Source organism: Globicephala melas, chromosome 13 (genome assembly GCF_963455315.2).
Source record: "Globicephala melas chromosome 13, mGloMel1.2, whole genome shotgun sequence".
In the NCBI taxonomy this organism is placed as follows: domain Eukaryota; kingdom Metazoa; phylum Chordata; class Mammalia; order Artiodactyla; family Delphinidae; genus Globicephala; species Globicephala melas.
The window spans coordinates 9,593,584-9,617,358 of NC_083326.1; the positions used below are offsets into that span (position 1 = coordinate 9,593,584).

Genomic DNA, 23,775 nt, shown 5'->3' on the forward strand with positions numbered 1-23,775 from the left:
TTGACTTGTTGGCAGCGCTAACAGAGGGCAAAAGATGTAGAGACATGAAGACTGGGCCCCGGCAAGCGCTTGGCATTGATGGGGCCACTGAGTGAAGTAACTAATCTGTAATGAATAAAGGACTATGGGCTGTCAGTCTAGCACATGCCAGTGGCATTTAATTCACACAAAATAGTAATTAAAACGATGATGTTCTTCTCACTGGCTTTTGTTACCAAGTACAGCATCTTGGTCCAGCCCCTGAGGATCTGTCTGCAGGTTGTTTGATTCATTCCCTTAGCCCCAGAGAGCCACGTGCATCTCACTACCTTCAGGCAAGCCTCAACAAAAGCTCTTACGATAATGGGTCTCTCACCAACCAAGTCTCTGTGGAAGGAGAACCAGAAATTCTCCCCACTGCCCATTCCTTGTCTTTATAACCCCTGTAATCAATAAATGTGCATTTATTTCCCCTTTTTCCTAGCCACAAAGAAGATACTGGCCAGAAGCTATCTGTTTTGGATGCTCAAAGAGTTATTAAGTATTTCTTTATCCTCCTTTGTCCCATTGTGATGTATTCCATAGGAAAGGTTGGCCAAACGATGATGAAAATCTGATCAAGAGTTTGAAATCTTTGGAATCACTCCGAATATCCATAATTAAAAATAATCCCCATGTGAACAGCCACCAAAATTCAAGTTATCTCAGTAGGATTCAATCACAGTGAATTCAGATGAGAAAATACCTCTCTACGTTGTTTTTCAGAGGCAATTGATACATTTTTCAAGCCTATATATCTGTATCATTTCAGCAAATCGAAAAAATAAATTTACTATCATAATTGTCATTAAATGTATTCCTGAACAATGGGGTCTGACCATAATTAATGATTAATTCATTTTGAATTCATTATGATAATATTAAATGTGTTTAACTCATTTGCTGCTTCTAAAGAGGGAACAATTCTAGGCAATTCTTTTGTGATTTACTGGTTTAAAGTTTAAGAGCTCTGAGCATGTGCAGGAAAATAGCTCCACATTGCCCTCTAGTGGTGAGCTAGTAAATGACACCCTTCTTTTGTACGGAGAGAAAACACAAACCCTTGTTCTCCTTTGCTCCCATACACTCTCACAGCCATCTTTCCACCTCAGTACACACTTAAACGAGATGCCTCCATCACAATATAAAAGGGGATCAAAGCAATAGAGTCCTATGTCCACTATTAACCAATAACCAAATAATATTTTTATTGTTGTTGTTCAGGCTGATTCACTATTGGATCAAGTTTGACGGGGGGTGTAAAAAGATTCTGTTGATTCCTTAGTAGATCCAGATGCAATTTGACAAAAGCACTATATGGAGGCCAGAGAAAGCCCAAAAGATGTTGAGTAGCAGGTAGAGTATGAAGAGCATAAAGAAGCTTCTTGAAAAAGGTAGACAGAAGGGGATGTGAAGTTGTCTTAGGTCTTTTATTTCCTAGGTAGCTCTGTGTTACTTTACAAATGTCAGTGGACTTACCTGATCCTCAAATTACTGACAACAGCAGAATACCAGATCAAAAAGTCTTGAAGACCCCTGGCTCTAGCAATATTCTTGTATCAGTAACAACTCCATTGTTGTTATGGCAACTCCAAAGGCAAATCTGTTTACCTTTCCTGAGAATAAGCCATTACCACTTTCTATTTAAATTGAAGCTTGGCCACTGTCAAGGTGTACCCAGGGTAGTTAGGATTTGTGGAATTTAGCAGTTAGTGTAATTCATTCATCCAACAGCTGGTAAATTATAAAACTCCGTGCTCTTTGCTAGCATACCTTATACCATGGCTGGACATCGAATGGAAAAAGCTGCCGTTACCCAGATGAGTAGAGACTTGATGGGTATTGATATTAGCAAGAGTCAGTATTGAAACGACAATGACTTCGCCTTTACTGTGGGGGGAGATTAAGAAATGGTGACTACGGCTTAGGATCCAGATAGCAGCTAGATGAGGTTAATTCAGATTGAGACAAAAATTCAAACTAGTAAAATGAGAATGAACCAGTTGAGTTACTTTTAATTTTTTTTTAATGAGAATAAATGCATACTCCAACACTGAAAACCAATAGTGCAGTGATGCTGCAGAGACTTTTACAGAGTCAGTTGTCTGAGGAGGTAGAAATTGGGCAGCTGGGAGGTGGGGACAGAGTGGTGAAGGGATGAATTCAATGTAACGTGGACCAGGCTGGGAGTTTCAGCATCAACCCTGAGCAGGAAGTTCAGAGCTCAAGTCAGACATTCTTCCCTCTGAATTCCAGTCTAAATTGGAGAGGTCCACATAAAACAAGCATGCTCAATAACCTTGCATAAAGGAGACCTGCTTTCTTATTTTATATTTACCCTCTTTACCACATCATATAGTTTCTTCGTGGTTGCTGTTGATCTTATGGTTGACATCTTGACTGAGGAAGCCCAGACTTTATGACCTTCTTCCATGAATACATATATATTTGCATAATACATATATGTTCCTACATATAGTTGTATATGTAGGAATCTGAGGTTAGAGACTAGTGGCCATGGACCTGGATTCAGTTCAGAGATACATTTTGTTTTGCCAGCACAGGTTTATTTTCTTTATTTGAATTATTTGCCAACATTTGAGAATGTGATGATTTCCCATAAAAATCTGGATTTCCAGAAAATTTGACACCAGGACTGCTCTCCATATGCTAATAACACCTGGAAGCTGAGTGGTGACCCCTCTCCTTACGTGAATTACTTAGATGAATTCCTGTCCAGCATCCTCTCTCCCCTATTGTCTCTCATACACTGTAGCCAAATATCTTTATCTGTCTGTCTCTCCCTCCCTCTCTCAGGTTTAAAAACAAAGACAAAAACAAAAATAAAATTCTGACTTCTAAGCATGTGAGTTTGGCATTCCTGATCTCTCTCTCACTTCCTTAATAAAGAAATACATAGACAGATGAAAATATATAGTATATGTATATTAGGTGAAACTAAATGCAGTTTCACCCAAAAGAAGTAATTTTTTATGGTTCTAACCTCATATAAATGTTTACATTGTAGTTGTATATATGTTTGAAATCAGACTTTGACTTCACTCCAGTAACTCTAAAGTATATTCGTCCTAGTAGAAAAGTATTTTGGTGATCTTCCTCACTGTATTTTCAATCTGTCCCATCTTTTTCCTGAGATGTTTTTTTTCTTCTACCATCCCTCTACCTCTAAATCCTACCCATGCCCTTGAGTCCTAGTTCCAAGTCCAAGAAGTCTTTGATGACCCAATCCCTCACTAATTTTTTAGGCCTCTAAACTCATATAGCATTCATAAGTTGTATCACATACTTTACTGCTTAATTTTATGTAGTCTTTCATTGTTTTCTCTGCCTGGAATTATGACTGTAACCTGACAACAGAGGTCCATCTTTTCCAAATATTCTTGGATCTCCAACAGCATTTAACACTTGTTGACTGATTACTTTCTTTTCGGTAAACTAAGTTGACAACATAAATCTAAAAAAGTAAATATCCCCTCTTGCAGGCAAAGCAATTCACTGAATAGAAGCCCTTCGACTGCATTGAATGTAATCTTATTTTATTCCTCTTGTTGTATTGTGGTTCTTGTGTCACTGTGGTTTGGAATGTCAAATCTTTAACGCTAATATTTAGGGCACATAAAAATTTCACAAAGGAAAAGCCATCTAATCAATTTTCAAAGAATATTGTCAAAGATAAATTCATTCGTTTTAAAAGCTTTTTTTTTTTTGTAAAATAAAACACAGACACAGAAAACCACATGTGACAAATGTATCACTTCATGAGTTATTTTAAGTTAGAGTTCAACCTGTTTCTTTGCTCTGTTTCCTGCAAACTGGCATTTGGATCAAGAAGCTTGATCAGACTAAGTAGGTTCGGTCCTTTTGGCAAGACTCTAGAGGGTAGTGTGTTCTTTCATTAGGAGGTATGTAATGTCTGGATTCTCTGTTTTATCTTAGCAATCATGAATGCTTAATGCATAGTTTCATTTGTTCACTGGGGCTGAAAAATAGCAATATTTGAATTTTATCATTTGTTTCTTATTAGTAGGAATAATACGGTAAAAAGATACTCCCCTCACATGCTCTTTGGTTACATAGTGGTAGACTTTATTCAAGAAAGACATGATAAATATTTGACTCTTTACCCAGACTTGAAGATAGTAATTTGGTTCCCTGTCAATCTCAGAAGTGACCAACTCTTATTATTCTTTAAAAAATCTTTATGAATTCACCCATTCATATGTATTTGTTAAGTTTCATTTCATTGCAACTTTCATCTTTATTGACGCTCAGACTGTCCTCACCTTTGGTCAGTGGAAAACTCTTCCAAGTTGATTTCCGAATCCATTTGACACAATCCTGTTAGTCTTTGAATGTTTCCTTTCTATTTGATAATGTGAGGATGCCTCAGGCTCAATTGCTGTGTTTCCTGCCTCAGACTAGGAATCAACCAGCTCTCCAAGAAGTCTTTGTTTCTTGCAGTGCAAAATATTTTTTTCAAAATCTCAGTTTGGGTGCTAGGGATACCCGTTGTTATTAAGTCAGTGTTTCTAGACATTTTCAGTGGACAGAATTAGAGATAAAATACCTTTTGAGTTTAAACTGATTTTTCAATTAAATTGTGGGAACACAATACTGAATCTTTTGTTTACACCAGGAATCCAGTTCTCAAGGACACAGGGTATGATAGAATTAGAATTTCTCCTGATAACCCATTTGCTCTATCTCATATTACATTGCTTTCAGAATAACAATAATAATAGTATCACCATCAATGATAATTATGGAAACATTTTTGCATATACTATTCATATTTTCCCTTAAGTTTATCTTATGATTATAATATAGCTATCTATATTATAATATATTATAATATAGGTACAATTTTGTAGCCTTGCAAAATAAAACCTCTTCCTTTTAACCCTCAGTTAGTCTTAGTTCATTAAATTTATTGTTCACCAGTTAGTTATTAGGTCAGTATCTCCCCTGGTCATTTAGAATGTCTAAAGCTCATTTTCTAGTGGATCTCAGGATGAGGGGAACAATATTCCCTGATTAATTGCAAGTTGATAACAGTTTGGGTGAGCCCCTTATATTTAAAGCTAACTCTTGTTGCCTGGAAAATCCTTGAATCACATTGTCTTACCTTGAGTGTCTCAAAAAAATCACGTAAATTTCTTCAGGCACAACATGGTGCTGTCAAAAAGTCTGATAATAAATTAATTTTCCCTCTTATAAGTCATGTATTCTTTTGTGTGCCTAAAAGATTTTTTTAAGTCAGCAAAAATTTCTTGAATAACATTTTTTCATCTATATTTGTTCTGTTCCCTTTCTTTGGTTTTTTCCCTCAAGGACAACTATTACTCCAATGTTAGCTTCCTTCTAGAATATTTGTCACTTTTTCCTGCATTCTTTTCTACTCTTTCTTCATTTACTTTTGTTTTTGTTTTCGTTTTTCTCCTTGTTGCATTTATTTGTTCATCTCATTACACTTTATTTCTCAAATTTCTTTTTCACTTAGTGGAATTCTTTCTTGAGCTAGGCCACCCCATTCAGAGTCCTTTGTCCCTTATGTGGAATTCTTTCTTGAGCTGGGCTGCCCCATTCAGATTTCTTTGTCACTTACATAGAATTCCTTCTTGAGCCAGGCTGCCTCATTTCTGAATTCTTCCAATTCTGATTTATGTAACTCTTGCATATCTGGCATTTTATTTTCTTAATGTTGTTTAGCTCACTTTGAAACAGTAAATTGCAGGTTTGATCTGTTTTTCTCGTGTATTTTTGATCCTTTCCTTGTGTACTTGTCTATAAGAATGATGTTCTCCTCATTTTGTTTTGTAAGGAATTTAACCTCAACGGATTTTCGTTGCTCGCTTTTATGTGATTTGTTTCCCTGCATTCCCAGAAGTTCAAATAGCTCTTCTAAATACAGAGTTCCCTATCCTGTTGTTTTCCTTAGACCTGCGCTCAGGGCTCAGCAAACTATAGCCTGTGGGTCAAATCTGGCCTAGGTCCTATTTTTGTTTGGGCCCCACTGAACTAAGAATGGTTTTTATATTTTTGAAGAGTTGTAAACAAACAAACAAAACAAACAGACGAATGTGTGGCAGAGACAAAGTGGTCTGCACAGCTATATTGACTGTCTTGGCCTTTTACAGAAAAGTTGGCTGAGCCCTGTCACACACTAAAAACAATGGCAGTTTGCTTTCCAAGTTTTCATGACTGTTCCTCTCTCCTACTTTGATCTGGACTTTCTCTTCCTTTCATGTCTATTGCTTCTGTCCTACTCATAAATTTTAAATATATTCTTAGTAGTTTGTCCCCAGTGTGAACACTGTCCTGGAAAGGAGACTTTGTATGTTAGTTTCAAGTATTTACATTTACTGATCTTAAACTGGTCCATTGCACTTTCTAGCATTACTTGATAGTTATTTTAGAATTACTCTGTTTTCAGGTTTGTTGCTTCCCTCTGATTTCTCTTACACAGATACTGATAACATGCAGGTTCATGATAACATATTGGTGGTTTGTCCATATCCACTTGTATCTTAGGGTGTGAGCATATAGACCTCATCACCTCGTTTTGTCATAAATGTCTAAATGCCTTTGGTTTTCTATCTAGTTCTTCTGTCTCTTTTTATATGAAGATTCAGGAAGATCAAAAAACTATATTGCCACCACTGCCACCTTCTTCCCAGAATTAAACTCACTCATTTTTTAACAACTGTTTGCTTAATTGATTATATTCAATTTGATTTCAGGAAAATGTTTATCCTGAGTATTTCAATACATTAAATAAATCAACACGTTCATATTTTTTCTGTTTTTCTCCAGAGTCAAGTTCCCATTATGTAATCTCCCTAAAAGCTTTTAACAATGCAGGAGAAGGAGTTCCTCTTTATGAAAGTGCTACCACCAGATCTATAACCGGTAAGCTAAAGTAGTTAATCCTCTCGTGACAAGATATTTGAATTATGGTGAAGAAAACAAACTAAAGTGAAACAAAACAAAATACAAAGAAAAAATGTATGTAATCATGTCCTAAGCCTTATGTGTATATATATACACACCATTTATTATTTTTTTGGTTATCAAATTTGAGAGGGATTCAGTCTATAAATTAGTATATGGAATTAGAGAACATAGATCTCTTATTCTGTCTTCTCCCAGTAGCTTCACGTTTTGGCATCCTGATACCACTCTTCATTCCTCTGGGCAGCTTGTTTCAAATCAATGCAATGTAGACAAGAGGGTCTCTGCAAAAAAGGCCACCAAGCGCCTGAATGGACACCTGCTTCTTTGCAGAGGGTCCTTCAAGCTGATGTGAGGAGGATGAACTGACCTCATGGGGCTGGCTTGGATTTGGCTGTGTCACCCAGTGGGTTCTTTCTGAGCTGGGCCAATAGGTCACCCCAACAGCGTCTGCACATTAAAAGGATTGGCTGCTGCAAGGACTTCTCACCTCTAGGAATTGCTATGTGAGGTGGACTTGAAAGGTGGCACAGGAGAGAAACAGGGCTCAAGGAAATGAGAAAGGGATGGGTAAGAAAGTGAGACCCAATGAGAAAGGGATGGGTGAGAAAGTGAGACCCAATGAGAAAGGGATGGGTGAGAAAGTGAGACCCAATGAGAAAGGGATGGGTAAGAAAGTGAGACCCAAGCCATTTACGGAGCCTGTTTGTGAACAGGCTGGACCTACTCAGAAGCAGAGTAAGTACCACCTCTGTGAGTCTTGTTCATGACCCATCACATGACCCAAAGTCACATGACCACCCCCAAGAGCCTTATTTCTGTAATGTGAAAGTAAAACCCAAGAGTTCCCTCCTTTTAATGAATACTTTGATACTGCCCCCTTTCAAAACCCACAACCCTCAGACCTCATTCAACTTCTCAGCTATTTTCACCTGAGTGAGAACAAAGGGTCTGAGAGCAGGATTTCATAGCGAGCCCCAGAGGACATGCAACATGACTGGGGTGCCTGAGTATGAGTCCTGGAAGGTAGGAATAAATGAACATAAAATAAATAATGGAGTCCTGTGTCTTCTGCTACCAGCTAAATTTATGTGAACTTTGTACAGTTTGTTTTCCAAATCCAGAAGCTTCGTTCATAAACTTATCTTGAGAATTACAGTTGTAAACAAAATTCACAGTTGTTATGTGATGGTTTTCGGAGCGCATCATCCCTTTATTGCTTCCAACCAGATTTCCTTGTAAGGCAAGTATATTATTCCAGAGTCTCCTTGACTCTCTGGCTGCTGGTTTCAATATCTATGGTCTGTCTGAAGTGGTATGCAAAAGCTTGGGTGCATGTCAGTATATTAATTTATCTGTGGAGACAGTATATATCTTACATTGTGTTATCAAAGGGCCCATGGCTCCCCAAAAAGGGTAAATAAGAACTATTACCCTAGAGAATATTTACTGTCAAGCGTGTTATTTCTAAATATAGAGAGATGAGGCAATTAGAGGGCAGGGATGGAAACTACAAGATAACGTGGTGGAGGGTGGCTGGGATTTCCTCTTCCCCTTATTCTCTTACTCTGCCAAAGTTTCTTTGAGAGATAGCAGCCACTTTGGCTGTGCCCGTCCTTCCCATAACGTTTATTCAGTAAGCCAGCTCTTTCTTGCCTAGGTTAAAAGATGGTAAAGAGTCACGGATGTGGCTTGTGGTCAGACCACACAAAATTGTACCATGGTCAGTCTTTTAGAACTCTTATTTTCTTACCAAAACTAAAGCCCACAAAGAAGAAACACTAAGATGACCTGCCAAAAGTCGATTTTTGAGCAGAAACTAATAGTAATAGCGATAGTAGAGTTCAGATACGCTGAAGATAGGTTGCTCAGAAAGAACTATTTGAGGTGTTATTAACTTTTTTCCCCTGAGCATTTGTTGTCATTCTTTAATTCTTAGCATATGGCATTCCCAGAGTGGTTTCTATAATACCAGTGATCCATAAGACAATTTTTTCCTGCTATGACTAATCCAAATGGATCTGAGAAATAAAGTAATACTGAAAGTTGGAAAACGTGTGAGGAATTTTCTTACTGAAGAAAAGTCAATAAGGGGTTGGAGAGGATGAATAAAACCAGCCCCTTCCACATCCCTGCCTAGATGTGGCAGACTTATTTTACTCTGTTTTCACACATCATGGAGAACAAGGGACAAATAAACAGAATCAGAGGTTTAGATTCGGTGAGAAACTCTTTCAATAAATGTGTCCAAGGGCTACATAGAAGATATTTTCGGTCTCTGAGCTTCTGCAAAGTATTCCCATGCAGTCTTGGAAGAGGCCAACATAAAGTAATTAAAAAAAAAAAAAAATCAAAGGCAGTAAATGCATCAGGCTGGAGTAAGTATCAGGCTATGGTGCTTTCCAGATGGATGTGCTCCTAGATGCTGGTCTAGTCTGGACCTCATCTCATTCGGAACATATCAGTGCTAGAGCCAAGGAAGGTTTCACTAGGTCAAATGGGCAGGTTGTTTCAGTTTTTTGCGCATTTTTTGCAATTTTATTCCATATTGTTGTAAAAATAAGACATTTTGAGCCTGGAGAAGGGAAGAGAGCAGGGGAATAATGAGGTGTGTTGTTTGAATTTGTTTATTCTCATTTGTTTTATAAATGTCTCTATGAAGTACAATTGTGTCATGTTTTGTAAAAGCTTGTTTTGAACTTCAGAATGTTGACCATACGCTTATATGTTCTTACCAAAACAACTATTAGGAATTGAGTAGGTTTCTCTTTTTAGCAAAAGGTTTAAAGCTATGTTTTGTGTTTTTGTCTTTTTTTTCACTCTTTTGTATATTACCACTGAAAATCAGTGGTATAGAAGGCACTCAGGAATACGAGGGAAAAATAACTGAAAAAAAAGTTGTTTATCAGCAAAATAACTGCTAAACAGTTAGTGTTTAGGTACCTGGTGGTACCTAAGAAACTACCTAAACTACCTGGTGGCACAGTGGTTAAGAATCCACCTGCCAATGCAAAGAACATGGGTTCGAGCCCTGGTCTGGGAAGATCCCACATGCTGCGGAGCAGCTAAGCCCATGCGCCACAACTACTGAGCCTGTGCTTTAGAGCCCATGAGTCACAGCTACTGAACCCGCGTGCCACAACTACTGAAGCCTGAGTGCATAGAGCCCGTGCTCCACAGCAATAGAAGTCACCACAATGAGAAGCCTGTGCACCGCAACGAAGAGTAGCCCCCGCTCGCCACAACTATAGAAAGCCTGTGTGCAGTAACAGAGACCCAACGCAGCCAAAATAAATAAATTAATTAAATAATTTAAAAAAATGTGTAGGTACTTGGTTTAGGTAGTTTTTAATTCAACTACCCCGTTTCTGACCTGAGAGGGGAAGATAATTAGCAGTACATGTGGCATATATTTAGAGCAGTGCTTGCCACCTGCTACTAAGTTCTGCTTTGCTGGAAATACCATAGTGTCTGTACTATCCAGTACGGCAGGCACGAGGCTCATTTGGCTGTCAAACGTCTGAAATTGACTAGTGCAACACAATAAATGAATTTTAAATTTTATTTAATTTTAATTAATTTAAAGTTAAACTGTCCACTTAACTAATGGCTATTGTATTAGCCCAGCTCTGGAGGAAGTGGCAAATAGAATGACAAGCCATGAGTGGGGGGGAAAAAAAAAAAAAAAACAACTCCTCTAAAATAAGCAAGAAAAACTTGTCCAGGTTAGAAATTTTTGAATTACATAAGTTCGTAGATATATACCAACAAACAGCATTACTTGAAATTTAGGGATGCATTCTGGAACTGAGACTCCAAGAAACTCAACAAGAAGTCATGGAAAACATACTTTTCTAAAATCCAGAAATAACAGGATTGAGTATTACCGTTTCTTCAAGTAGAATCACGACTTTTCAAAATCTTACACAGAGTACCTGTGAAAGACTGTAAAGTTAGTATAGGTGTATCAACAAAACTAGATTAAGCAAAGAAACAACAGATAGGGTAACGTGAATATGAGTTGATCTAAAAGGAGTTTGTGTTTGAGAGTAATCCTCCCTTGTGTATAACAGTCTTCCTGGTAAGTCAGCTGTGAATAGAAACAAGTCAAGTGAGGCAGCACCTGCTCTCGTTTCGCCAAAAGGTTCCACCCATGTGCCAGCCTGATGACAGATTGCGATCCTCCTAGAGGCTGCAGTGTCTTCAGCTGCCCCTTCATCATTTCATAAATCCATTTGGGTTTAAAGGAGCCCTTAATGAAAAGACACGTCAAAGGACATACAAAAAGCCTGGGCTCTGTCATTAAATTTTAAACACATATTTTTCTTTCTCTCTCTTTCTATTGTTGTTTTGGGGTTTTTTTTCTTGGTCTTCCTTTTGTTCTGTTTTTGTTTTCAGATTTTATATTTTGCTCCAAAGACCACAGCCCAGTAAACGACTAAATAATTCATTGGAAAACAGTGATGAGTAGGGGGTAGACATTTAAAATTCAGTGGACAAAGTGTAATCATGAGAATCAACCCTTAGTCTCTGTGCTGTATTTAAAAAGATAAGCTCTGTATGTTTACTGCTTCAGATACTCTACATTTTAGTACGTTTCATCTCCCCAAATGCCATCAAATGCCCAGCCTACGAGCTCATCTTGTTTTTTGTTAGTGAGGATACATGTTATATGATTTCAAGGAAAATTTTAACAGATTTAAATGTCTTAGGTAATAAATAAAAGACTCAAAATTGGACTCTAACTACAGCCACAAAATAGGCTCCCCTGATTCTGACATCCCCAGCATAAAAACAAATATAAGATTTTTCTAGAGAATCTTATGAAACCACACACATCATTATGCAGATTCTGTTTGTGTTATGGATGTGTGTATCTCAGCATGTGTGTATCTCAGCACAAATCTCATCAGGTTGTAGGTAGTTCATTCTGTCTCCCCACCCAGTAATATGAAGTCTTTCCATGGAACTTAAAATTTTCAAACAAGGCATGTAGATATAGAAATGCCATAAAAAACTTAATTACTCTGTGAGAATGTGGGTAAAATGGACACTTCTACACTTTCTCTAAGAATTTCAATCTAACCAAACCATGTGCTATGTAAACCCAATTATCACATCATTGAACCATGAGGACCACAGACTTGGTCTGGCTTTGTGCAGTCATGGCCATAGACAGATTGCTGTAGACCTCAGGGCCCTTTGGTCTTTTATCCTTTGTTTGTTTCTTACCTAAACAATATTTATGCAGGTAGGATCTAAGCAATAATAAATGCATTAGAGAAAGCAAATCAAGTTAGAGAAGGAGGAGAAAAACAAATAACAAAGCAGATATTAGGTAGGCATTTATTTCCTTTGCAGGAGGAAATAAACCAGACACTCCTTAGTATTTTGTTATTTTAAGTTATCTGCATAGTTATAAAACTGATGAATTCTATACTGGATCTTTTAAGAAACAGGGTACAACATTCCAAGAAAAAAATGGACTTTTAAAATATATAACTAGACGTGACAGCCAAATTGATAAAACCACTCTAAAGAAATGAGTGAATTATGGAAAACAGTCAGTTACTTTTGTAATCTAGCAATACTGTTTCTAATGAGTTTTCCGATTGAATTAATTGTATTTTTTTCTGTTCTTCTCATGTTCCCTTTCATCATTACTGCCATGCATTTAACTCATTGTGATGTGTTGCCACTGGTGTTTATTTTTTTAACTCTTTTATTTATGTATTTATTTGTTTGTTTCATTTGGCGGGTTTTTAAACCCAGATCCCACTGACCCAGTTGATTATTATCCTTTGCTTGATGATTTCCCCACCTCGGTCCCAGATGTCTCCACCCCCATGCTCCCACCAGTAGGTGTACAGGCTGTGGCTCTTACCCACGATGCTGTGAGGGTCAGCTGGGCAGACAACTCTGTCCCTAAGAACCAAAAATCGTCCGAAGTGCGACTTTACACTGTCCGGTGGAGGATCAGCTTTTCTGCGAATGCGAAATACAAGGTGAAGTTCGAATTGATAGTATGAAATTCCACGTGAACTGTCATTTGTTTAATACATTGTTTTAAATGCATCCTGAACTGGCATGAGTCATTTTGCTGCAGTGACATGAAATGGAAAACCAAGCCTTTTAAGAACTCAGTATCTAAAATTGGCTTGGGAATTATTGTGTCTTGGGAAACAATTCTAAGGCAAGGAAGAAAAATGTCAAGAGCTGCAAAGTGTTATTTGAATTCCACCAGATGTTGGGTTTGTATAAATAATGTGATTTTGTACAAGGGAGCGCCATTTTCTTTTGAAAATAGCAGAGCTCTACACTCATTTTTTGGACAGATTTTGCTGTGTTTCTTTTCATTTGGAATCTAGATTTATGCCAGAGGCACCCCTATAAATGTTACAGAGACCCATCTTATAGTGAATATGAAAAGGAATACATGATGATTATTTTATACCATCCTTAGATGGTGAACACACTCTAAGCCATTAACATCTACTTCCTCATTTAGCCTTGAAACACCCTCAGGTGGTAAAGAAGATCCACAATGCACACTCCCCTTTAATTAATATGAATTAGACCACCTCCCTTATTGTTGTCCTATCACCGAGTCATCTCACAACCCCCCTAAGAGCTCCTTAGAGATACATGTTTGAGGCACTGTCATGACTACCTTCAAATCTCTCTCAGCCAGCCTCAGCAACTCCAACAAACGGTTATTTATATACTGGAACGATTTTGTTACCTCCTAAGCCTACCACATGCTAGTAGTGTATTTAAACAATACACAAATGTAGAATAAAATGAGATCCACAGTAATTACTAACCACCTACCATTTACTTAGAACTATGCCAGCTCATAGAGGCAGTTTAACATGCTTTAGCTGTTATTTCACATACTTAAAATCGTTACTTATAATTTTGGAATGCATAATACATTCAGCTCCATAGGTTTACTTCAAAGAATTCGTAAGTTATTCAAGTGAGGTACTATAATAAAACACATTTAAAATATTCACAGGATGATTATTTGGGGTGGAGAATGTAGCTTTGGAAATAAGAGCCTAAAGCGGGGGCGGGGAGAGGGCGAATTGGATGAAGGCAGTCGAAAGGTACAAACTTCCGGTTATAAGAATAAGTAAGTACTAGGGATGTAATGTACAACATGATAAATATAATTAACACTGATGTATGTTACATATGAAAGTTGTTAAGAGGATAAATCCTAAGAGTTCTAATCACAAGGAAAAAAATTTTTCCTGTTTATTTAATTTTGTATCTATATGAAATGATGGGCATTCACTAAACTTATAGTTTAGTGGTAATCATTTTATGATGTATGTAAGTCAAATCATGATGTTGTGCACCTTAAACTTACACAGTTCTGTATGTCGATTATATCTCAATAAAACTGGAAGAAGAAAAAGAGCATAAATGTTACCCAACAACAAAGGAACCAGTAGTTCAACCCGGGCACTCCACAGTCTTCATACTCCCCTTATATCCCTTCTCTTTACCACTCTACTGGGGTGACTTTCAGGGAGAATCTGGATCTCCCAATACTTTATCCCATGTTCTTTCCACTAAACTGCTGTCTTGCTTAATCCAGACTCAAGCCAGTGGTGATTTGGGGGGATGAAAATATCCTTTGGAAATTTCTAACTCTCAAAACCCCAGATTAAAGGAGAATCCCACCAATAATTTTGTAAGTCTGCCTCTTTTCTCCTGTAGCCATGCTGGATCTGCTTCTAGTTTCATTCAGCCTTTAAGTGGCGTAAAATTCACATTTCATAGTAAATCAGTTTTTAGTTGAAACCATTTAAAAAACAGTCTTCTTTGGTTCTGCCTCTCTGCTAGGTCAGGTACTAGGAGAAACTCTCCAGGCACATCCAAATAGTATCATTGATATAAAATATGCTCTATCTCCTTACAGTATCAGATTTAAGGCTCAGCAGAACTGTAAATAAGGGTAACATTATCAGATAAGACAACTGATGAAACACATGAGAGCATTTTTTAAAAACTCTCGTTATATACAGATTACCCAATTCTAAGTTTACTTTTAAAAGACTGCTTTAAAAGTGTTATGCTCATGGTTGCTGTACTTTGTGGATACATTCATTTCACAGAGTGGCTGTGGGTACGTTGCCAGTACGTAAAATGTTCTGAAGGACAGTGATTGTTCTCTGCAGAATGATTTGAGTTTCAGAATTTCTGGAGGCATTTTTTTTTTTCAGTTGAAGAGTCAATAGAACAGACACAGGATTATTGAGTCTCATAAAGAATGCCTACAGTGTGAGACCCAACCAAAAGCTATCCTCTGTAAGGAGAGGCTGTTTTCTCTTCTGGATTGAAGTATGAGAATTGAAAGAAATAGGTTAACTGTTTCTCTCCCCATCATCTTCCCTGACCTAATAAGGCTTTCCATTACTAACGTTCGATCCCTCACTCACACATACACACTCTACACCCACACTCTGAGAAGCAGGGTTAGAGGAAAGAGTTAGGTAAGCTGGATAGCAAGGAAAAATGTAGAGCATATCTGGTCTACTAGAAAGACATACATTAAATTTAAATTTTACAAATAATAGTAATAGACTACTTTGGTTTTGCATTTTGAACTTTTCAAACCACTGTCATATCTGTTACTTCATCTCATTCCCCACTAAGCTTTTTATAAGCTAGGCAGAGCAACACAAGGTAATGGGGGAAAAATACATACATGAGTCAAATGGACTCTAGAGTTGGATTTCCTGTGTCCTGTCATGTGACTTAACTTGTTTAATCTTTTTTTTTATCTATGTGATTGGGATATTGATATACTATCAATATAAAAAGAATAAGTAAGATTCTGCATAGCAAAGTAGGCATGTAGAGACCTTTATGAAGACTTGGGTAGGTTGTATAACTTGACAAAATCCCCCATGAAACTAGAGCTGGAACTCAGATAAGCTGATGGCTTTATCCAGGCCTCTCCCCCCAGGAGTACCCTTCTACTTCAGTCCCACGTCAAGCCATAATCCAGACATTCATATTTTGATTGTCCAAAACTGTATATTGACCTTCCTTATCAAATGGAGAAATTTTCTGTAATTTATATTCTACTAAAGTGATTCATCATTTGATGTTTTATATGACTTCCCATTCAAAATGCATTCATTGACTATTGACTAGTGCTTACCAGATACTAGCATGGATATTACAGGAGATAGAAAGTTGTGCAAGACTCAGTCTCAGCCCTCAAGATGTTTACAATTCAATGGAGAATTTATCAAAATGCTGTAAATATGTGTGTGTGTGTGTGTGTGTGTGTGTGTGTATACACCACACACATAGAGTGCCCATATCTCACACTAGACAATGAATAAAATATTGTAGCTAACATTTATTTAGTACTTACTCTGGGCCATGTACTATGCTTTACTTGACTTATTTCACACTTTAAATAGCACTGTAAGGTCAGTGCTACAGTTATTTCCATTTTATAGATGAGGAAGCTGAGGCTCAGAGAGGTAGTACCTAGGTATTCTGCCCCACCCCTCACACACACATACAGCCATGATTTTCCAAAGTATCAATACTTCCAGGCTAATGATTTATGTTGAATAGTAACTTTTCATAAAGTTCCTGAGAAAAATCAGTGAATTAATGGCATTTATAGAATGCAAGTGTATCATTCAAGAATACAAACAAGGCATATAAGAATTTAAGAAATACAAAGGACAGTATTGCTTAGTTGCCTCCCAAATGCCAGTTGTGTCTATGCTCAAAGAGACTAGTTTTATCAAAGTGTGGTCTTCCCTTCTAGCTGAAATATTTCTCATTGCCCAATTTCTCCCCTTATTTCCATTTCTAAGACTTAGAGGTATTCATGACAGGGAAGGAGGGAAAGATTGGAAGTCATATCGGCCTATCAGATACGAGCTGCCCATTTCATGTTTTATTTGATGGGGTTCCATCTTAGTCTACAAAATATTTTTACATTTATTTAGGGCATACATTTTTACAGCTATTTTTAAGAGCTTCTGATAAATGTTTATGAGGTCATCACTTAAATAGGATGGATGGGCACATCATCGAAATGTTGTTAGAACAGTTAAATATTTATTTGATTTTATAATGAAATGTAGGATTTCCATAGCTATAATCTAAGAAGGATTCATAGTAGAATAAAAAAGATATACCACACTAGAATAGCTAAGGGAGGAGATAGGTATGACATAGGTGGAGACAAAAAGTTTTCCTTGATTTTCCTAGACATGGATATATAACAAATATAATAAATTTAAAAGTAAAAGTAAATATTTAACCTTGGAAGATGATCAAGATCTAAATAACAAGCATACATTGATATTTATAATAGGCATAAATAGTTTTAAGTTTGCCTGATGATATGGAAAATAAACATTAACCTGGGAGATTAACCTTTTTCTTCATTACAATTTTGATCTTTTGAGTAACGATAAAGACAGACAATTTACTTTCTACTAAAATATCCTTAACCTGTTGTTTAAAAGACAAAGAATGTATTCAGAAGACCAAAAATATTAACACTAATGTAATCATTTAATATTATCCAATTTATTCTCTTCCTGATCAACTGCACCAATGACCATACTTCAGTGTATATTTAACGTGACCTGTGCACAAAGAAAGAAAATCACATGACACAATATTGCTTTTGTCCATTTTCTTTATAACAGCTATATAGATTCTGGAATCACTAAAAGTTTGTATCATAAAGAGTTTTTTTAACAATCATAAGCAGTAGAGCTCTAAATATTCATTTTATTACCAGTGGGCAAATAATCATAACAATCTATGTAAAATATATAAAACATTAAAGCCTCTGAAAAAAAGACTGCAATTATTAGAAATAAATTGAAGTTAAAGTCAGTGCAGATAACCTTAAAAACGGAACTGACAGAGGAAGTGGAATTGGTCCTGTCTCTGTGGTTATTGCCTCACTTGGGAAAATTTATCATCTATCTGCCCCTTTTAACAACATAACATCTGATTTTATTGATTAGGTTTTAGATGTACAATCAGCCAGTGTAAACTGATACAGAAAGGAAATAAAGTCAGTGCTGTGTCCTAGGTCTTCCGTTGTTTGGAAATGAGTTCCTTTTTTGTTGGCCTTTGATAGTCTTCTTATGTGTCTTGATTTACCAAGTTGATAGAGTTCATTTCTTTTTCTCTTTTCTTATTTCCCACTTGTTTAGTCAGAAGACACAACATCTCTGAGTTACACAGCAACAGGCCTCAAACCAAACACAATGTATGAGTTCTCGGTCATGGTAACAAAAAACAGAAGGTCCAGCACATGGAGCATGACTGCACATGCCACCACATATGAAGCAGGTATGTGAAGAAAGGCTGGCTTTGAAATTTCTACTCTTGATATTTGGTAGTGTTGTTTTCCGGGTACCAAGGAAGTTGGAACCCGTGTCCACCATGATGTCTAAATTATACCTTATTTTATATAAAATCATTCGTAGCATTTTTATATCTAATATTATCCTCCCCACTCTAGATAAGAAGAAAATGAGTCCCCAGTGTATTAAGTGATCTGGTTTTAATCTGTACGTTAATTTAGGAGACCTGAATATAAATCTTCTTTTCAATACATTTAAGCAAAGGCATTTTACTCTGTCCAAAGCATGCGTGTCTTTGATCAACAGACATAGTAGGTATTTACTTTTTTGGAAAGAAATTAGATACAAAATGAAATATTGCATTACAACTGTAGTCTCATGGATGCTTACCCTAAATAACTTCAGCTGACTGTGGGAAGAAGTTTCTGGGGGGTCATGTTCACTGTTTGGAAATAAGACAACACAATGGAAAACTTTCATGCATTTTGCAATTGTTCAAGTTGAGAGTAAATGCAATTCACTGTAAATTTTACCAGTCATGTTTACTATGGGTCATAAATGTTGAGTTTATAACCTTAGCAGACATGCAGTGCACTTGGCATTTATAGTTCACAGAAATACAACATCTGAAGCAAAAAGGGTTTAACGTACTTTCTGATTGCTTTCATGGCGTTACATCATATGTGGGGATAAACTGTACCACACATTTCCAAATTTAAAAAAAATATGCCAGTAAAACTTTTATCTGGGTAAGTTGAATTTCTTTTTCCATTAGAATTTGCGCAATGGCATGGCAGTTCTAATTTTTATTTCAGGCTACTACCTTAACTCTAAGTTCATTGTGAATATTTTTACAATTTGAGGGTACTTCTTTCTATAAGAAGTTTTTTTTCTACTTGTTTAATTTCAATACCTTCTTCTTCTCTTTTACATGTTTATGTATATTAAATCATTCTCCTAGAATTCTGCCCTGGATGTCAATGTTCTTAGCTTCTTAGGAAGAATAAGACAAGCTGAATGAGTTATGAACTATGGGGAGAATAAAGGCTCTGCTCTTTCTTTTTAACTTAAAAGGAGATGAAAAGAGTTAAATGAAAACCAGTAAGGCATTTGGTCTTCCCTGAGTGAAATAGAAGGAGTAGTAATTTCCTCATTCATTTTTCCCTGTCATAAACATAAATGCACACCAACATCTGACTTGATAAATGCACCCTATTGATTTCTCCTCAACTGCCTAGCCTTGTACGGATGTCAGGGTTGAGACCCATTGCTGACAAAAAGATATTAACTTTTAGAAATGTGGCTAGGAGGAAGGGTGACTGTCAAAACAGATAATGACCTGGACAGAGGTGTAAATAGCATGTGGATAAGACCCCTGGGTGACGATGAGAAGCAAGAAGTAATTCACAAGTGTCTGCAGGTTTTATAACTGGGAGAAGGAAATGAAGTGAAATAACTCTAGCGTTTGCTTCTAATTCCATAATAACACAAAGACTATATGGGGCTGTGTTGTTATGCACTTGTGCTGAAATTACTAATAATAAAGGTAATGGCAGCTGACAGATTCTTGAAATGAAACACTTCATTCTGTCCAGGTGATGAATCCCTAATTTTACTCTAGTTAATTTAAATAAAATAAAAATAATTGGAAGGACAGCTGAAATAATGAAGTCTTGGAGAGGGGACAAGAAGCAGCAGTATTCCCAGGCTTTAGAGATGAGGAACTATGGGACTCTCCCTTCAAGGTGTTACACTCACGGTGGTTTGACTCCAATGTGTTTTCCTTTCTTGTATCAACATTCAGTTTCCCAGAAGAGAGAATCACACAGCTAAAGAGAGTGAGATGTAGGCCATGAAATTTCTATTTGATGTTGCTACCCAGCTCATGTGACACAGAGGAGAACTTGTTCCCAAAGGAAAAATCCAAGTGTTCTCTCTAAATGAAGGCGGGAATGGGGTGTTGAGCAGTCTAAAAACAAATGCCCAATACGATTTCCAGGGCTGGAAATCTTCTAAATCTTGAATGTTACCATCCACTCATACACTTAACAAAGAAATTTAAGCATGGGAAAAGTCCTTTGAGAAACAGACAAACCAGAGGGCAGTGCGTGTCCAGTTGTCTGAGATATTGATTACGGGTTTCCAATAAGGTTCATTTTAATTGTCAGGTCCTGAGATAGAAACTTGGTATAAAAGGTAAAGAGAATACAGCCTTTATCTTGGAGAGAATTATAATCTAATACAGAAGAAAAATATTTTGAAAATACAACCTTGAAGTAACATGAAAAATACAATCATAGAATTTTGGCCAAGTTGGAGTCAGAGCACACAGATCCAAGTATAAATTCTGTCTGGAGAAGTCAGGGAAGATTTCACAAATGAAATAATGATGGAGCTGTGGCCTGGGTGGATTGCCAGGTATCCATTCCAGGGCCTTCCAAAGGAAGGAAGCAGCATGCTCAAAAATACACAAGCAAGTATCAGAAAGATGTCTTAAAGAGACGCTTACGAACGGATCAGAGCGACGGGAGCATAGTTTTCATGGACAGCTTGGGGACACGAGAGTGTATAAGAAAATAAAGTATACATCCTGCAGGGCCTGGTATTTATTGTTAGTAATATCATTTAATTCAATGAAGACAGGTAAGAAGTTATAAAAGATTATTACAGGAGAACCCACGAGATTGAAGCAGAGCAGACCGAAGACCTCCTTCTGCTTGACTTAGGGGTCACTGAACCTGTTAGGGCCACTATAAATATCCAACATTTTTTTTTTAAATAAAAAAAAAATAAATATGAGGGAATAGTATACATTTCATATGATAATCCTAAACAACTAAGACATTGATTCCCATACCAGAATCTCTATTTACCAACAGTCACATGGCTTGAGGAAAAAGAAAAATTTGCTCAGCACCTGAAATAGATTAGTCATTAGGTTGTTTTCAGGGTTTTTTGTTTTGTTTTGTTTTTTTGTTTTCGAAAAGTAACCAGCTCTTCAATGTCTTATTTTGCTAAAGCTGGAGTTATTATATATCTTTTGAATATCAACCTAGAGTCAGTGAAGCAATCTAGTCATCATCATTTGTTTGCTAAATAAGCATCAATTTTAATTTTAACACAGTTAAGAAAAAACAGACTATTCTGACTAGTTAGAAAGACAGATCTTTAATTACTTCCAAAATTGGAAAATTTCTTATTATGTTTGGTATAATATTCTAATTTGTGGCTATATATTACCTTCCTATCTGTGGCTTAGAAAATATCTTGAATGAGCTCTTTATAAAACTAACCCTTCTTTAAAGTAGCAGCCTCTCTGGTATTTTGCTATTACAAATCTTTTTTGCATAATGTCCTTTCTTTCTTTTCATTAAAATATATATTAAAGTATGTTTAATATACAGTCTCTTTACTCAAGGATCTACTACACTAGACCTCTTCTTCTCCTCATCCTTCTCTTCCTTCTGCTTTTCCTTCTTCCTTCTCCTCCTCCCTCTTAAAAAAAAAAGTTAAGTATATTAAGTACTTTGTCAGGATATTACAATTTGGTGCAACTTTGGTTAACCTGGTATCCTAGTGGCTTGGAGAATCCGGGCATTGGAAATCAAATGGTATGATAGATGAGAATGTTTGATGTCCCTCTATTTGGAATTCTCTTAGGAAGAGAAGCTGGAAATAGAGTGTTGATAATACTCAGATTCTGCACTGTTACAGTCAACAGAAGAGCCGAAGCAAATTATAAGAGTGAAGAGGAATTCAGAATTAGGACCAAGTTTTACCTATTTGTAATATACAAATACTCCTGTGCAGAGATCAGGAAATCCCTCCAGAACCCAAGCTTGGAACTTAAAGACATTCTGACATTGCCTATGTCAAATTGGGGGTAATTGAAAAAGACTATGGATAGTAGACTTGGGCATTGTGAGCTGCCTAGAAGGAAAACTGACTGCATTTCAAAGCATATTTCATTTCAAAGAGTGAGAAAGCAGGTCAAAGGAAGCCTGAAAGATACTGGACAAGCTTGGCCAGTTTGCTGTCGCCTGTGAAGTATATTTAAATTTTTGTTGAGCACAATTTAGGGGAAGAAAAATCCTTTTATCCTTCCAGGTTCTCGGTTGAGGCGCCCTGTAATAAGAAACAGGTTAACAGGAGAAAAACAGACAGAAGATTGACAATAAGTATACCTCTTGTATATATGAGAGATACCCAGGAAAACAGTAATTCCCTAAAATGGCCACCACTTTCAATACCATCTCCAGCTAAAGACAAAAGGTGTTGGAGGGTGGGAAGCCAGTAATGGGAAGTTTTCTGGCAAATCACAGTAAACAAGGGCATGGTTGTTACGTACATTTAAGTCTCTGCCTCCTTACCATCCTCCTCTTCCTGGCACAAAGAGGGAGATACCCTTATAAACGTATAAATTTTCCTTTTACGAAAGAGTAACTTCTACTCGGTTTTCAGAACTTTTCCTCTCTGTGTTGTTTCTTAAAAATAATCAGCTTAATTCTTATGCCAGAGAGGCATATTTGGGGGTGACAAATTCTGTTTCCATCAAACAACATGTGGGAAAAGTAGCTCTAAGCAAGACAGCATTTCTTGCCATCTTTACTTCCTAGCAGGTTGATACTAAGACCCTCATAGATTCTATTTCCTCTGTTTTCAAATACTTCTTTGCCTTCTTGTTGGGAGATACCTAGTATGTTACCTAAGCAAGATATTGTGACCTGCATGTAAATTCTTTATTTTTTATTTTTATTTTTTTGTCTTTTAAGGAAAAATAAAATTAGGTAAATTTTCATTTATATATAAATCCTACAGTTGTAACAGAATTTTGTCTCTTGGAGACATGTAGCCATCGATCTCACTAAGTATGTGTCCATTTTTTTTTGTTCTTATAATGGTTCTTACATTTTTAGTGTATCGCTCACTTGAAAATACCAGTTATGCTTTTCTCTACATTCACACATATTCTGTTCTCCTCTCTATATTCACACCTTTGAAAGTCAGTTAACTTCCATGGAAAAACATTAATTTCTGTATCTTTGTTTGCTTGTTTAATTCAAATACCTAAAATAAACTGTGCGTGGTGAAATAAGCATGATATACTGTGTGATAGATTCTGAGTGTCAACATCATGATTAGAAGTCCCATAAATGTCTGTTTTCTTTCACATCCAATGACAAGGCCATGTTTCTGTTTCATCTCACAGCCCCGACCTCTGCTCCCAAGGATTTGACAGTCATTACTCGAGAAGGGAAGCCTCGCACTGTCATTGTGAGCTGGCAGCCTCCCTTGGAAGCCAATGGAAAAATTACCGGTAGGCACCTCAGCTTTATTTCCTGTGCTGCTCTGCTTGTCCTGTGATTGCTTACCTCCTGTGCACTGCTCATGACTTTTGTGTATTAGTTTTCTG

At 36.8% G+C, this 23,775-nt stretch overlaps 1 protein-coding gene across 1 annotated transcript in view; it reads left to right on the forward strand.

The window, feature by feature from the left end:
* Nucleotides 1–23,775, forward strand: part of DCC (DCC netrin 1 receptor) — a 1,168,069-nt gene that overhangs the window by 1,005,887 nt on the left and 138,407 nt on the right. The window contains exons 16-19 of the mRNA XM_060310806.1: nt 6,853–6,948; nt 12,763–12,995; nt 18,210–18,348; nt 23,572–23,679. Coding sequence (XP_060166789.1) covers nt 6,853–6,948; nt 12,763–12,995; nt 18,210–18,348; nt 23,572–23,679 — 576 coding nt within the window. The remainder of the gene's footprint in view (nt 1–6,852; nt 6,949–12,762; nt 12,996–18,209; nt 18,349–23,571; nt 23,680–23,775) is intronic.